General features: G+C 44.1%; 1 protein-coding gene across 1 annotated transcript in view; it reads right to left on the bottom strand.

Annotated features, from left to right (window-relative positions):
- Positions 1–1,248: 1,248 nt before the first annotated feature.
- The window catches only part of ABHD17C (abhydrolase domain containing 17C, depalmitoylase), a 56,956-nt gene continuing 44,403 nt past the window's right edge, over positions 1,249–13,801 (bottom strand). Inside the window, exons 2-3 of the mRNA XM_027957130.3 lie at positions 7,320–7,499; positions 1,249–2,725 (exon numbers count right to left, since the gene is read on the bottom strand). Coding sequence (XP_027812931.1) covers positions 2,506–2,725; positions 7,320–7,499 — 400 coding nt within the window. The 3' untranslated portion in view covers positions 1,249–2,505. The remainder of the gene's footprint in view (positions 2,726–7,319; positions 7,500–13,801) is intronic.

Genomic DNA, 13,801 nt, shown 5'->3' with positions numbered 1-13,801 from the left:
CATCCATGGAATTCTCCAGGCAAAATACTGGAGTGGGTTGCTATTTCCTCCTCCATGGGATCGTCCTGACCCAGGGATCGAACTCAGCTCTGCCACATTGCAGGCAGGTTCTTTACCATCTGAGCCACCAGATGTATCTTATGACAGTTTCCCATTAACACTGCTGAAAGTTGACAGACTAAGTTTACTAGTGTCAGTTATGCAAGACAAGTAAGTTCTAGAGCTCTACCACACAACATTCTGCCTAAAGGTAACAATACTCTATTGTGCAAATTATAAAAATGTCTTCCTCATAAAAGAAGGATTTATCTCCTTAGAGCTATTTGAGCTTTTAATTACTGGAACTGCTTCTTTAATGTAAGAATATACTAGATAAAAGCTGATTTTACATTTTTTTCTTAAAAAAAAAAAAAGTTTACTAAATAAATAGTTCAGGAGGGGGACGGTTACAGAAGATGCAAGCAACAGACAAATGGACTCAGAAATCTGGTCTCTGCAAACCCACTCCAGTATTCTTGCCTGGAGAATCCCATGGACAGAGTAGCCCAGTGGGCTATAGCCCAGGGAACTGCAAAGTCAGACACAACTAAGCGACTAAGCACGCACACACAGCACACAAACTGAGCTTATGTGCTGCCACACCCCACAGGCACGCTGTTGGATGTGTTTCCATTCAAGGTCACCCAGACCTCTGGGACAATACCACATCTGGAACTTTGCTGAGGTGAGTGGGAACGCCTCCCTTCCAAGGCCCCGCTTTTTAGGTACTGACCTAAGGCCAAGGAGTAGCTTGCAAGGTGCTGGGACACATATGCCCGGGAGCGCGGCCCTGTGCCCTCCTCCATCATTTCTCTCCCCAGGAAGTGTAATCCTCTTGACACTGGCAAACAAACACCCCTCAGTTGTTTTTTTTCTGGTCAGTGATCAAAGGACAGAAAAGACTCAGCTCAGGTGTTCCCAAGAAGCAGGCCTGTTCTCAGTCCAAGCCAGATCCCAGTGAGATTGCCTTCATCCCCCTTGTTTCACAGCCAGAACCCACTGCATTCTCTATTTGGACTCAGTCTGCATGTTACCACTATGTGCTTCTCATCTTGGTTTCTCCGAAATTAATCTACGGTCTTTCACAGAACAAAAGCATACACCTTGAGAAAGGTAGAGATGTGTGTAAGTTGCAAGGGTTTCTTCTTAAATCCAGATGAAATGCTTCCTTTGATGGAGAGAGGAAGGAATAAATGGCACGAGCCCACATTTTCAGATCCATGCATCCTTTATTCCATGACCAACCACTGTGTTGCAACCAGGCAACACTACACAAACTGGCAGTCACCCGCAACCCAGCTGTACAACAATCGGAGGCTTACAGTACATTTAAGGCTTTTAAATTTGGAAAAAAAAAAAAAAAAAAAAGCTTTTTTAATAAAACCAAAGAACTCTCAAACCCAAACCCCCAATCAACAGAAGTAGTGTAACAATTTTAAGCATCTTACATTTCTGATGCTGTTGGTGCAACCCCAGTGTCAAAATCCAAATAACTCCTAAACTAAAAAGATTAGTTTCATGAAATTTTAATTACATAAATTTTTCAAAGCATAAACTTGTCTTTTTTTTTTGTCCTGGAAATGTTATAAAATTTTTTTAATAGCAAAACATAGGAATAAAAACATATTAACAAAATGTATTCAATCATTTACATTACAAACAAGGAATCTGCAGTTCATTGTTGTGGCCTGAAGGAAGAAAATTACTCAATAGGAATCTATGCACAATGTGATTGCAAATATGTACATTACTTTAAAAAAGCCTACAAGGAGGAAAGTTGGCTAGGTTCTTTGTTAGACCAACCAGACGATCAAAATATTAAAACTCTGTGAACTAGTAGTAATAACTTTACACTTAAAAAAAAAAGTTTCATTTTGTTTAAGAATATTCCAGTTATATTTATATGGTTCCAGTTGATGAAGCCATTTACCATAGTTCCAGTAAATTACCCTTTAATTGATTTGTCTGAGGGAAAAGATCAGCATGTTAATAAAAATGAACAAAAGAATTTTCATCACAATGGTTTCCAGTTAAACTATCACAGCTTCACAAATGGACTGCACCCATGAATCCAGTGGCTGAAAGAGAGCTGCAGGTCAAATACTGAGAACACGGGTAGAGAGAGGCTGAGTCCTGCATTAATGCATCCTACGTGACGGGTAAGGTGGAGAAAGGGGGTGAGCATCCTTTTTTACAGCACAAGAAAGTGGTTCCCCCACTCAGCTCTCATTCCCGCCCTGCAAGGCAATGAAGCTGGAAGTCACAACTGTTCGGTTTAACAAGATGTGTGAGTCAGTAGAACCTGTGGATACGAAAGACTGAGAAGTCCTCGGCTCTCTGCTGAGGATGCCCGAAAAGCTGCGTGCTTCCTTGTGGTGGTCACGCCATGACGGCTGTCCAGTGAAAGCAGGTGTAAAACGGAGGACTCGTGTTCACAGTCAATGAGGTAAGATCAAGTTGTCGTCTTCAGGAATTGGGAAGTTCGTGAGAAATGAACTGTTTTAGTCTCTCTAGGTATTGTGCATAAAGCTCTATGTCATTATGCCCGGCCCCTTCGACCCAGAGCGGCTCCACGGCCCGGGGACAGCGCTCGTACATGGCCAGGCCGTGGGAGAAGTCGATGACCTCGTCCTCTGTGCCGTGAATGACCAACACGGGAGAGGTGACTTTGGAGATCTTGTCAATGCTTCAAGACAGGAAAGGGGGAGAGAACAGAAGGATCACAGAGTTCACACTCAGTGTAACCCAGTCAGCATCCTAGGCAAACAAGGCAAGTGCCCTGGAGGAGTTTCCCCTCACTTTTCTAGTAGTTCATTTTTTTTAAAAAATTAACTTTGCATTTCACAATAATTCTTGATTTACAGGAAAGGTACAAAGATAACACAGTGCTCCTATCTACTCCTAACCCCCTCTCCAAAAGGCCAACAACGCACATGATCGTAGTCCGTTTGTCCAAACCAAAAAACCAGCATTGGTATGTTACTAAACTCCAGACTTTATTTGCATTTTATGAACTTTTCCACTGAAGTCCTATTTCTGTTCCAGGATTCAACTGAGAATACTACAATGCTGTTAGCCATTGTGTTTTTGTAAAAGTATTTTTATTAAAAACAGAACTTCTAAATGTCATCTGACTACCCATCTGGTAAATAATATTTCTGATACGTTCATATTTTGGAGAGAGGATTTTTTTAAAAAAATAAACAAGCTAGAACTTAACATACTGGAATGAATGTCTCCTGAAAGCTGGGCACTGAACACACAGCCACTCAAGTTTTCAGGACTTTCTCTGTGTGTAAGCCATCTCCAGCACTGATTAACAAGGTTGTCAGAAGCCTCATTTCATAAAAACGAAAACCTCATCCTTAAATAAAAACTGTACTATTTAGCTTGGAAATTTAATGTATGCCTAGATTGGACCCTGAATGAATTCTGTTTACAAAAATCATATCTAGCCACCAGGGAAGTCCCAAAACTCAGCTTGTGAGCCCATGAACTGTAGCCCGCCAGGGTCCTTTTGTCCATAGGATCTTCCAGGCAAGAATATTGGAGTGGGTTGCCATTTTCTATTCCAGGGGATCTTCCTGACCCAGGTATTGAATCCAAGCTTCTTGCATCTCCTGAATTTGGCAGGGAGATTCTTTACCACTGCACCACCTGGGAAGCCCAATCCACCCACAGAGGATGAATATTTGAGGATCTCCAAAAGAATATACTACAGGCTCTGAAAGCATTTCCCAAAGAGGAACTGAGAAGTTAGTAAGGCTTGTTAGGCTGGGTGCGTGGGTGACTTCTCTGCTGGAGACCACTGTCATTTCCCCTACAAACACATAGAGGTGACCCCCTGTCCAGTTTGGCCTCCTGCCAGAGACCCCCTTACTGCTGACTTTCTGTATCTGATCCTAGCCAAAGTTACAGAGGGATCAGCTGGTTCTACCCACAGGGGTCACTTTGTAATGTCACGGCTAGCATTTATTAAGGGCTTACCTGGTGGCTCAGTGGTAAAGAATCCACCTGCCAATGCAGGAGACTCGGGTTCGATCCCTGGGTTGGGAAGATCCCCTGGAGAAGGGCATGGCAACCCACTCCAGTATTCTTACCTGGGAAATCCCATGGACAGAGGAGCCTGGTGGGCTACAGTCCTTGGGGTCACAAAGAGTCAGATATGCCTGAGCAATGAAACATCAACAAACAGTCATTCAACATGGACCACGACCAGGTGCTTTGCACTTGATATATGAAATGCTGTTCATCTTCAGTGAGACACAGTTAAAGAGGAGAGACTGTCTCTGTTAAACCACGGAGGGAACTGAAGCCTGAAGAAGATTATTAAAGAACAGGCATGAGGCTGTGGATCTATACAGACCCTAATACCCATCACACATTCCAAAGATCTACAAACAGCTGTCACAGAGCCTCGTTAACAGCTCATGAAGTTGCCAACCACCTCACAACGTCCAGGAAGAATGCAAGACCTCATTGGCCATGTCATTTGCCAAGATCAGGGCTACAGTGGCAGGAGTCAATTTGGCAGATTAGGAATCTTATTTAGAAATCTATTATCCTCTAATATTTAATTTTTAAAGTGACTTCTTCTCAGTATGCAAAAGTCCAATTATATTCCATTAAAAATCTATTTGCTGACAGTTCCATGCTGCATGGTTTCGGGGACTCTCTATAGCCTGGAAGGTGTATTTAAGTTAAATGCCACCATCTTGATTCTAAATATAAAGGAGGCAAGAGAGAATAAGGGCTTCCCTGGTGGCTCAGACAGTAAAGAATCTGCCTACAATGCAGGAGACTCAGGTTTGATCCATGAATCGGGAAGATCCCCTGGAGAAGGGACTGGCAACCCGCTCTAGTATTCTTGTCTAGAAAATCCCATGGATAGAGGAGCCTGGCGGGCTACAAACAGTCTATGGGGTTGCAAAGAGTCAGACACAACTGAGTGACTAACACTTTCACTTTTTGGCAAGAGAGAATAAACCACCAACCAAGTAATGACTAGGATTACTTATCTCTCTACATATACATAATATATGTTATAAATATATGTATATTTGGCCACGCTGTATGGCATGTGTGATCCCGTAATAGTTCCCCAACCAGGGATTAAGCTCGGAGTCTCTAACCACTGGACCACCAGCGAAGTTCCTTATCTCTATTCTTCAGTATTAAAAAAGAAATGGGAAAGTGCCTTCCTTAAGGAGAGGGACACAGAAACAAGTGTGCATTTGGTAGCAACAGACACCCTAAGAAAACATTCCTCACGTTCGATTAGTGATGACAGTTCATGTGACTACTGATGGTTTGAAGTCTCTCATTTTGATACTTCATGGTACTGAACAGGAAGAATGGCCTTTTCTGTCTGTTCCCACTCGCCTACATTAATGAAGCTGCTTAAACCACTTAACTTTCTCAGCCTCAGTTTCCTCACTGTAAAATGAGTCTTTCAAGAAAAGGAGCATGAAGTGATTAGCCCATGCCTGGCAGATCACGCAACCTGAGTAAGAGCAGTATGCGGGTTTCCTGTTAATTAATAAGCTGCAATTAGTTGCTGTGGCTGTATTTTAAGGTATCTGCTAATTTAAGAGTCAGGGGAAAACCTATTTGTTTTGTTGCCAGGGTAACCCCTTGTGTGGCTTTCCACAAACATGCTAAATATCTCCCTTTCAACAAATGGACCTCTCATTACCCATTCAGCACAAATAAGGCCACATTTGAGATGCACAGGGTCCCTGCTTAGCATTCTCAGCCATGCCACTAGAAATCTGCAGCTTGCTTAACTTTCCCATGAAGCTGAACCTCATACAGGCTGCACAACTGAGTTCACCCAAGGTGTTATGAGAAAGTTTCTTCTTAGGAAACTAAGCCCATCTGTGGAACAGATGTTTATGCAACCAAATGATGCTCCCCCTACTCTTATTCCCAATAATAACAGAATGACAGCAATGAAGGTGTTGATCAAAATCCAAAAACTGTACACACTTCTGTTGAGGTTTTCTATAACATGGCCATGGGTGTCCTGCTGTCAAAATTTTGGATGTACCCTGGGCAAATAATCTTTATTAAATACTTCCCTTAGCTTGTGCTTAGTCGCTCAGTCGTGTCTGACTCTTTGCGACCCCATGAACTGTAGCCCGCCAGGCTCCTCTGTTGGGGATTCTCCAGGCAATTATATTGGAGTGGGTTGCCATGCCCTCCTCCAGGGAATCTTCCCAACCCAGGGATCGAACCCAGGTCTCCTGCATTGCAGGTGGATTCTTTACCATCTAAGTCACCAGTGAAGCCCTTCCTCAGCTTAGATTTTTTTTTTTTTTTTAAAGCAGAGGTTTTCAAATAGAGGTGTTCAAGAAGGCAATGTGCCCACTGCTTTTGCTTGTATAATACAGCTGCCTGTTTTCCTCCTGTTCAGGGACTGGAAAACAGCAGAGGCTAGGCTGGCAGGAGCTCTGCCGCCCCTGGGGTGCTGGCAGGAGGGGGCCTGGCCATGGGCTCTCGTGCAGGGAAGCGGGGCTTCAGGCACAGGTGGGCAACAGGAGGTGTCTAGGGCTGTATGGAGGACTTAACACTGTCCCTGACGCCCATCATTGGCATAGCTTACATTACTTTTTCTCTTACCTAGGGGTCTGACCAAAAACATAAGAGAAACTTCAAACGTGGCGATGCTTACAGTCTTTATATGAGTGTCTGTTGTTATTTGGTCACTAAGTCATGTCTGACTCTTCTGCAACCCCACGGACTGTAGCCCCACCAGGCTCCTCTGTCCATGGAACTTCCCAGGCAAGGATACTGGAAAGGATTGCTATTTCCTTCCCAGGGGATCTTCTCAACCCAGGGATGGAAGCCTGAGCTATCAGGGAAGACCTATTTGAGTATCTAGACCTCTGATTTAGTTCTTGTGACTCAACAATACATGTCCATCTGAGTGAACACATGAATACTGTACTAGAAGTTCCTTTAAGACCTGTGTGCACTTGTTTTCTTTTTTTTTATCCTGTACATCCAGCTGAATCAATTAATCCTGGATGTCGGGACAAGCAAGGTCCCTGGACGTCATCTGGCAGTTTTTTTTTTTTTTCCAAATGAGTCTGGCCCAGAGGACTAAGTCCCTGGTCGGTCAGGTGCCACATCTGCCTCCCGTCCCCTGAGGAGCCCAGCACAGGGGCTGATGGCCGCTGCATTCAGGAGAGGTTTACCCACAATGAACCGCGGCTTCTGATCTGAAGTTGGGTCACTGGATGTCTTAGTACCTACTTACTGTACAGCAGTGAGCTTACCTGGGGAAGGCGTCAAAGCAGTACGTTTTCCTGGTGTCGGGGAAAGCCACACGCAATCCAGACATCAGAGGCGAATGGAGAATCACCGCAGCACACTCATACCTGGAGGCCAGGTCTACCGTGGGGACCGTCCCAATGCTCTGACCGTACAGGATGATATTCTCGGGACTTACGCCATACCTGGAGAAGTCAGAGGGCATGGGCCATTAGCTGACATGGGGCAGCGAGACCGAGGGAGCCAAACACCACAGTGTCATAAACTCACAAAACTCCTACAACTAGGATTTTCCTGGTGGTCCAGTGGCTAAGACTTCACACTCCCACTGCAGGGGGTCTGGGTTCAAACTAGATCCCACAGGCTGCAACTAAGACCTGGTGCAGCAAAAAAAAAAAAAACCCAAAAAAACAGTTTCTGTGTGGCCCCAGGCCTTTGACCTTGACACCATCTAACACAACTGTGCTTGTAGAAGAGGGTCCCAAGATGCAAGTCTTGTCTGGCGTTCCTGCCTGGGATTCATTTCAGTTGGAAGAATGAGTGATTAAAAACAGGATCAGCGGGACTTCCTTAGTCGTCCAGTGGTTAAGAACCTGCCCTCTAATGCAGGTGATGCAGGTTTGATTCCTAGCTGGGGAGCTAAGACCCCACATGCCAAGGAGCAACTAAGCGCCATACTGCACAGAGTAAGCCTGGGTGCTGCAAGGAAGAACCCACATGCCGCACCCAAGACTGATGCAGCCAAATAAATACATCTTTTTATAAGACAGGTCAGCAAAAAGAGTTTTGATGAATGGTTTTGAGGAAGGAACTCGCAAAAAGAGTTATGATGAATGGTTTTGAGGAAGGAACTCATGGCTCCAGTATTTCTTGCCTTAAATCCACAAATTTAAAACATGAATCCCTTCAATGAGGATGAAATCTTGGGAGGTGTCAGGAAGGGACTCTGTTATCATTCATCAACAGACCATCCCCTGGAGAGATGCTATGGACTGAAGGGAAGTTATCCTGGGGAGGACCTCCCTCCACTGGAACCACAACTGAGTTCCTTCTCTGATGGACAGGGAGGTCCATTTCAGTAGGATTTAACTGAGAATTCAAAGTCCCTTGGAGGGGGAAATATACTTAAGATTAGGGGTCTTCTCCCTCCACAATTTTCATTAAAGTAGGCTCTGACACCCCAAAGCATGAGGGCCACTGGATGCTGCATGGGGTGGATTCCAGGGCATCACAAGGCCCTGGAGGTAAGACTACCTGCAACCCCCACATTTGAAGTGTAGGCTCTTTCCACACTGGCCAGCTCTGTGGCAGGGTATTTTGCTATCGATTATAAACAACTAAATAATAAACAACAATAACAGGAAGAAAAAAATAAAAACTGAAGGTAGTTATTGAAGGGGAGAGGAGTATGAGATGGTTAATATTAAAAGTTAAAAGTAAAAGAGGAATTCCCAGGCAGTCCAGACTCTGAGCTTTCATTATAGAGGGCATGGGTTTGATCCCTGGTCAGGGAACTAGATCCCATATGCCACAGGGTGCAATCAGAAGTAAAAAAATAAAGTAAACGACTTCCAGATTAAAATGGCATCAGACTAACTCTTACCTTCTTTGATTGGATCTGCAGAATGATGAGAACCATACAGGATAACCTATCAATAGTAGGGAGCGTTACTATTAGAGTCAAACTTATTTTCTCGTAACCTGACACTGTTTGACATCCTGTTTCACGGGCCTCGGGGGCTGCACTGAATGAGTAAAGGAGCGCTGGGCACAGGTGCAAAGGACAGAGGTGGGTGTGTAGTCACTCGGACAGCCTTTTCTTGAGTGCCCTGACTGTCCAATCTCCAAGATCATGACCTCCTTGAAATGTCTTTATAGAGCAGCCTGAACTTTTCACTGAAGGATGCTCAGCTTTCAGAATTTCTACTCAGGGGCATCAGGACACACCTGGCGCCAATCTCAACAAATCCTACTTCTGACACACAGACACGCATAGCCTTAACAACAAACACTTTACAACTCAGCGTTTTCATTGGAAAACTTCACTATGCGAAACACAAGCTATTAACAGTGGAAAATATGACAACTGGTATTAGATTAAATAAAGAACTTTGGGATTTCCCTGGTGGTCCAGTGGCTAAGACTCCGTGCCCTCTATGCAGGGGGCCTGGGTTTGATCCCTGGTCAGGGAGCTAGATCTCACATGCTGAAACTAAGAGTTCATATGCCACAGCTTAAGATTCCCTGTGCCGCAACTAAGACCCTGTGCAGCCAAAGAAAGAGAGACAACTTCTGGTCCTCAGAAGGCATCATTAAGAAAGTAAAAAAGGCAAGTGGTAAAAATTGTTTGCACACATAGAACCAGCAAAGGGCTCACAACTGAAACGAAGAACACATCAGTGGGGGGAAAAAATGATCAAGTACAGAAAAATGGCACTCTGCAAAATTATTTTTTCATAACAGAAGACATCTAAATGGCAGAGAGGGGAGGAAGGAAGGCAGAGAGTGTAACTCAATTTCATTAGTAAAAATGAAATGAGATTTCACAAACGAAAACCATAGCATGATACTAACAAAAACTTAAATGCTGACAATACCAAGAGTTGACAAAAATGTGACCACAGGAACTTTCATTCTTTCCTGACGGGGATATGAGGACAGACAGAAGCACTTTGCAAAAAAGTAAAAGTGAAGATATAATAATGACACATTCCCATGGACCTAGCAATTCCTCCCCCAGATATATTCACCATGGATTAGAAATATCTTCTGGACTATTCGTGGGTGACTAGAGACAGCCCCAAGGGGTGTCACAGAGCATCACAGGACAATGAATGGTGATGAATGGTAAAGATATCCTGTTCAGAATGGATGAGATACAATCAGAATGAGCAGATACACAGAACATACCACGTGTAAAAAACTTGAAGTGAAGTGGCTCAGTCATGTCCAACTCTGCAACCTCATGGACTGTAACCTACCAGGCTCCATCCATGAGATTTTCCAGGCAAGAATACTGGAGGGGGTTGCCATTTCCTTCTCCCGAGGATCTTCCCGACCCAGGGATCGAACCTGGGTCTCCCACATTGCAGGCAGACGCTTTACCGTCTGAGCCACCAGGGAAGCCCAAATTAAACTTCACTGCTTGGACTTTTGTTGACTATGAGGGCTACTCCAATTCTTCTAAGGGATTCTTGCACACAGTAGTAGATATAATGGTCATCTGAATTAAATTCTCCCATCCCTGTCCATTTTCGTTCACTGATTCCTAAACTGTCGATATTCACTCTTGCCATCTCCTGTTTGACAATGTCCAATTTCCTTGATTCGTGGTTCCTATGCAATACTGTTCTTGACAGCATTGGGCTTTATTTACTTTTACCACCAGACACATCCACAACTGAGCATTGGTTCCACTTTGGTCGAGCTGCTTCATTTTCTGGAGCTATTAATAGTTGTCCTCCGTTTTTCCCCAGTAGCCCAACATACACCTTCGGACCTGAGGGGCTCATGCTCAGTGTCATATCTTTTTGCCTTTTCATACTGTCACGGTGTTCTCGTGGCAAGAATACTGGAGTGGACTGCCATTCCCTCCTCGAGTGGACCACATTTTGTCAGAACCCTCCACTATGACTAGTCCATCCTGGGTGGCCCTGCGTGGCCTGGCTCACAGCTTCATAGAGTTACAAAAGCCCCTTCACCACAGCAAGGCTGTGACCCATGAAGGGGTGCTTGAGTGAAAGTTGCTCAGTCATGTCCGACTCTTTGCTGCCCCACGGACTGTAGCCCACCAGGTTCCTCTGTCCATGGGATTCTCCAGGCAAGAATACTGGAGTGGGCTGCCATTTCCTCCTCCAGGGCATCTTCCTGACCTGCACTGCTGGCAGATTCTTGACCATCTGAGCCATCAGGGAAGCCCCAAAGGGGTTCTTAGGGATACTTCATTGAAAGAAAGGCAAAGAAGTGAAGCCTTAAAAAACCAGGGTAGTGGTTAAGGACAGGAGGAGGGGGAAATAGGTTATGGCTGGGAAGAAGCATGTTGTTTTGGGGAGGCTTATGGATCACTGGATATGGTCTGTATCTTTTTTTTTTTTTGGCTGACCTGCACATCATGTGGGATCCTAGTTTCTCAACCAAGGATCTAACTGGGGCCCCTGCCTTGGGAGCATGAAGTCTTAACCACTGGACTGCCAAAGAATAGTCTATGTCTAATAGCAGTCATAGCCTGCCTAAGAGTCTATGTCTTGTCACAACTGTTCCTTTTACAGTTCATTAAGCGGAACATTTACAATCTTATGAACATTACTGGCTACCATTCTATCTATTATATTTCACAACAGTAAATATTTTCTAAAAGCGCACCAGATATTTCAGTTATGGAGACAGCCCTCCTGGAAACTGTTATGAATCATGATAGATTTTGTGCTAAACACAAACCTTCTGAGGAAACATGAGGCCATTAGAAATTGCATCTCATCAAGAGCTAATGTGGGGAAAACTCATGTTCAAATGTTCCATAAAAAGCAGCCAACAAAAAACAGGGTCACAGTTACATTCCTTCGCATAAAATCTATATGGAAAAGGGACTTGAAAGTAATCTATTAAAATGATAATAATGGTTATTTTCAGGTAGTGAGAACCAGGTAATGTTTCTTCTTTCAAATATTCATTTCTAATTTCCTATAATTATTAGGTAGTGATCTGTTAAAATGAATAAATTAAGGAAGCACAATTGCTGGAAGGTTCTGCATGGAGTCAGCAACCGTTCTTTACAGTCTGTATTTGAAAAGGCTTTGAAAACTAAAGTGCTAGTGAAGTGTTCAGATCTGTTAGTCTTACATTATGGACTCTCCCTGTTTATTATACTGTCTGACAACACATGAGAAGCCTGGGAGGTAAGGATGGGGTTTGGAGGCAGCTAATTCTTTGAAGGTATGGAAGGTTTTCAGGAAAACTCTAAGAGGCTTCTGGTCAAACATCTGCCTCTTACAGATGAGGAGGCTGAAGTGGGTCCTTTTTATGGTACCACTAGGATGTTGTTTTTGATGGAAAAAAAAAAAAGGTAGACGATTGATGACCTCTATACCAATGGTTCCAAAACAAGAAGTATCTGAATACCTTGAGAATCTTAAAGTATGTAAACTTCTTTAGAAATTTTCCATACTTAAAAACTCCAGTGGGTTTGCTGATTCCTCAAACTAACCATTGTTTGGTACTGAGTAGAAAGTGTCAAAACAGATCCTAAAGTGCTTTTAGCTCTCAAATTCAATTAAAAGATGAAGGATAAAAAGAGAGATGGTAAATCGAATCTGTTACTAAGTCTGGATGAAATTCAGGGCATTTGAAGACCATAGCTCTTAGGATTAAGTTTAAAAAAAAAAAATGTGTGTGTGTGTGTGTGTGTATATATATATATATATATATATAGCTTTTTTTCCCCCTCAAAAACATCAACAATCCCCAAGTCCAAAACTTTTATCCTAAAGTAAAACAGATGTTAAGCTCTTCCAGCCTGGACAGGACAGTTTTGTGGCACGACACAGGCAGGCAGGATTTTTTTGCCTTTTTACTTAGAATTTGCTATTTTGGAGTATCATGACAGCAAAACATCAAAAGTGATTTCTTACAACAGTCCACAAACAATGTTTTTTTCTTCCATGTGTTCAACCCCCAAAGGCAGGCTTTTACAAGTAAACTTCCACGTTTCTCAGCTATAAACACACCAGACCCGGAGACACGGAGGCCATTCCTCCTTCCTATGCCCAATAGCTCTCTTCTTCTGCTGTTCCCCTCTTGCCCCCTCGTGTGTCTGGGAGAGGTGCTGCTTTTCCATCCCAGAGCTAACCTTCCACCCAAGCGCTGCATCCTCACCCCGCCCCTAAATTTGAAAATTTCGTTCCCACCCATGCAGAATCTTAATCCCAGCACCACACACATCTCCAAGTCTCTGGATCCAAGAAAGGGCCCATCTTCACAGGAGCTTCTCCAAGTGACAGCCCCATCTCTCATCTCTCCTTCTCCACCATCCACCACATCCTCATCCCCAACGAAGCCCCTGAAATCCAGCCCCTGCCACCACAACGCCCAGCGATCTGCTCTCAGAAGTTCCTGATGCACCTCCTTCTTCCTAACTCCTCATCCAGTTTCTCCTTCTTTTCCTTCTCTTCCTCCCTCCTTTTCCCTTTTTGCCACAACCTGCAGCATGCAGGATCTTTCCTGACCAGGGATTGAACCTGTGCCCTCTGCAGCGGAAGCACAGCATCTTAACTGCTGGACCACCATGGGAGCCCATGAAGCCTTTCTTCTGCACTCACTCTTGGCTCCTCCCCCAGCCCCACCACCCACAGGCTTGGCCCCTTCCTGGCTCCCCTCTCCTGCTGTAGTCTTCCTACTACTCTTACCTTGATTTTACTGAATCCATGCCTCAAATGTTAACTCTCTGCTGGCAATGCTTCCAACACAGCAGTCAAAATCAGGATGAAGACAA

The sequence above is a fragment of the Ovis aries genome, chromosome 18, assembly GCF_016772045.2.
Source record: "Ovis aries strain OAR_USU_Benz2616 breed Rambouillet chromosome 18, ARS-UI_Ramb_v3.0, whole genome shotgun sequence".
NCBI lineage: Eukaryota > Metazoa > Chordata > Mammalia > Artiodactyla > Bovidae > Ovis > Ovis aries.
The sequence above is the reverse complement of the archived record's forward strand: the minus strand, read 5'-3'. Positions and strand labels throughout refer to the sequence as shown.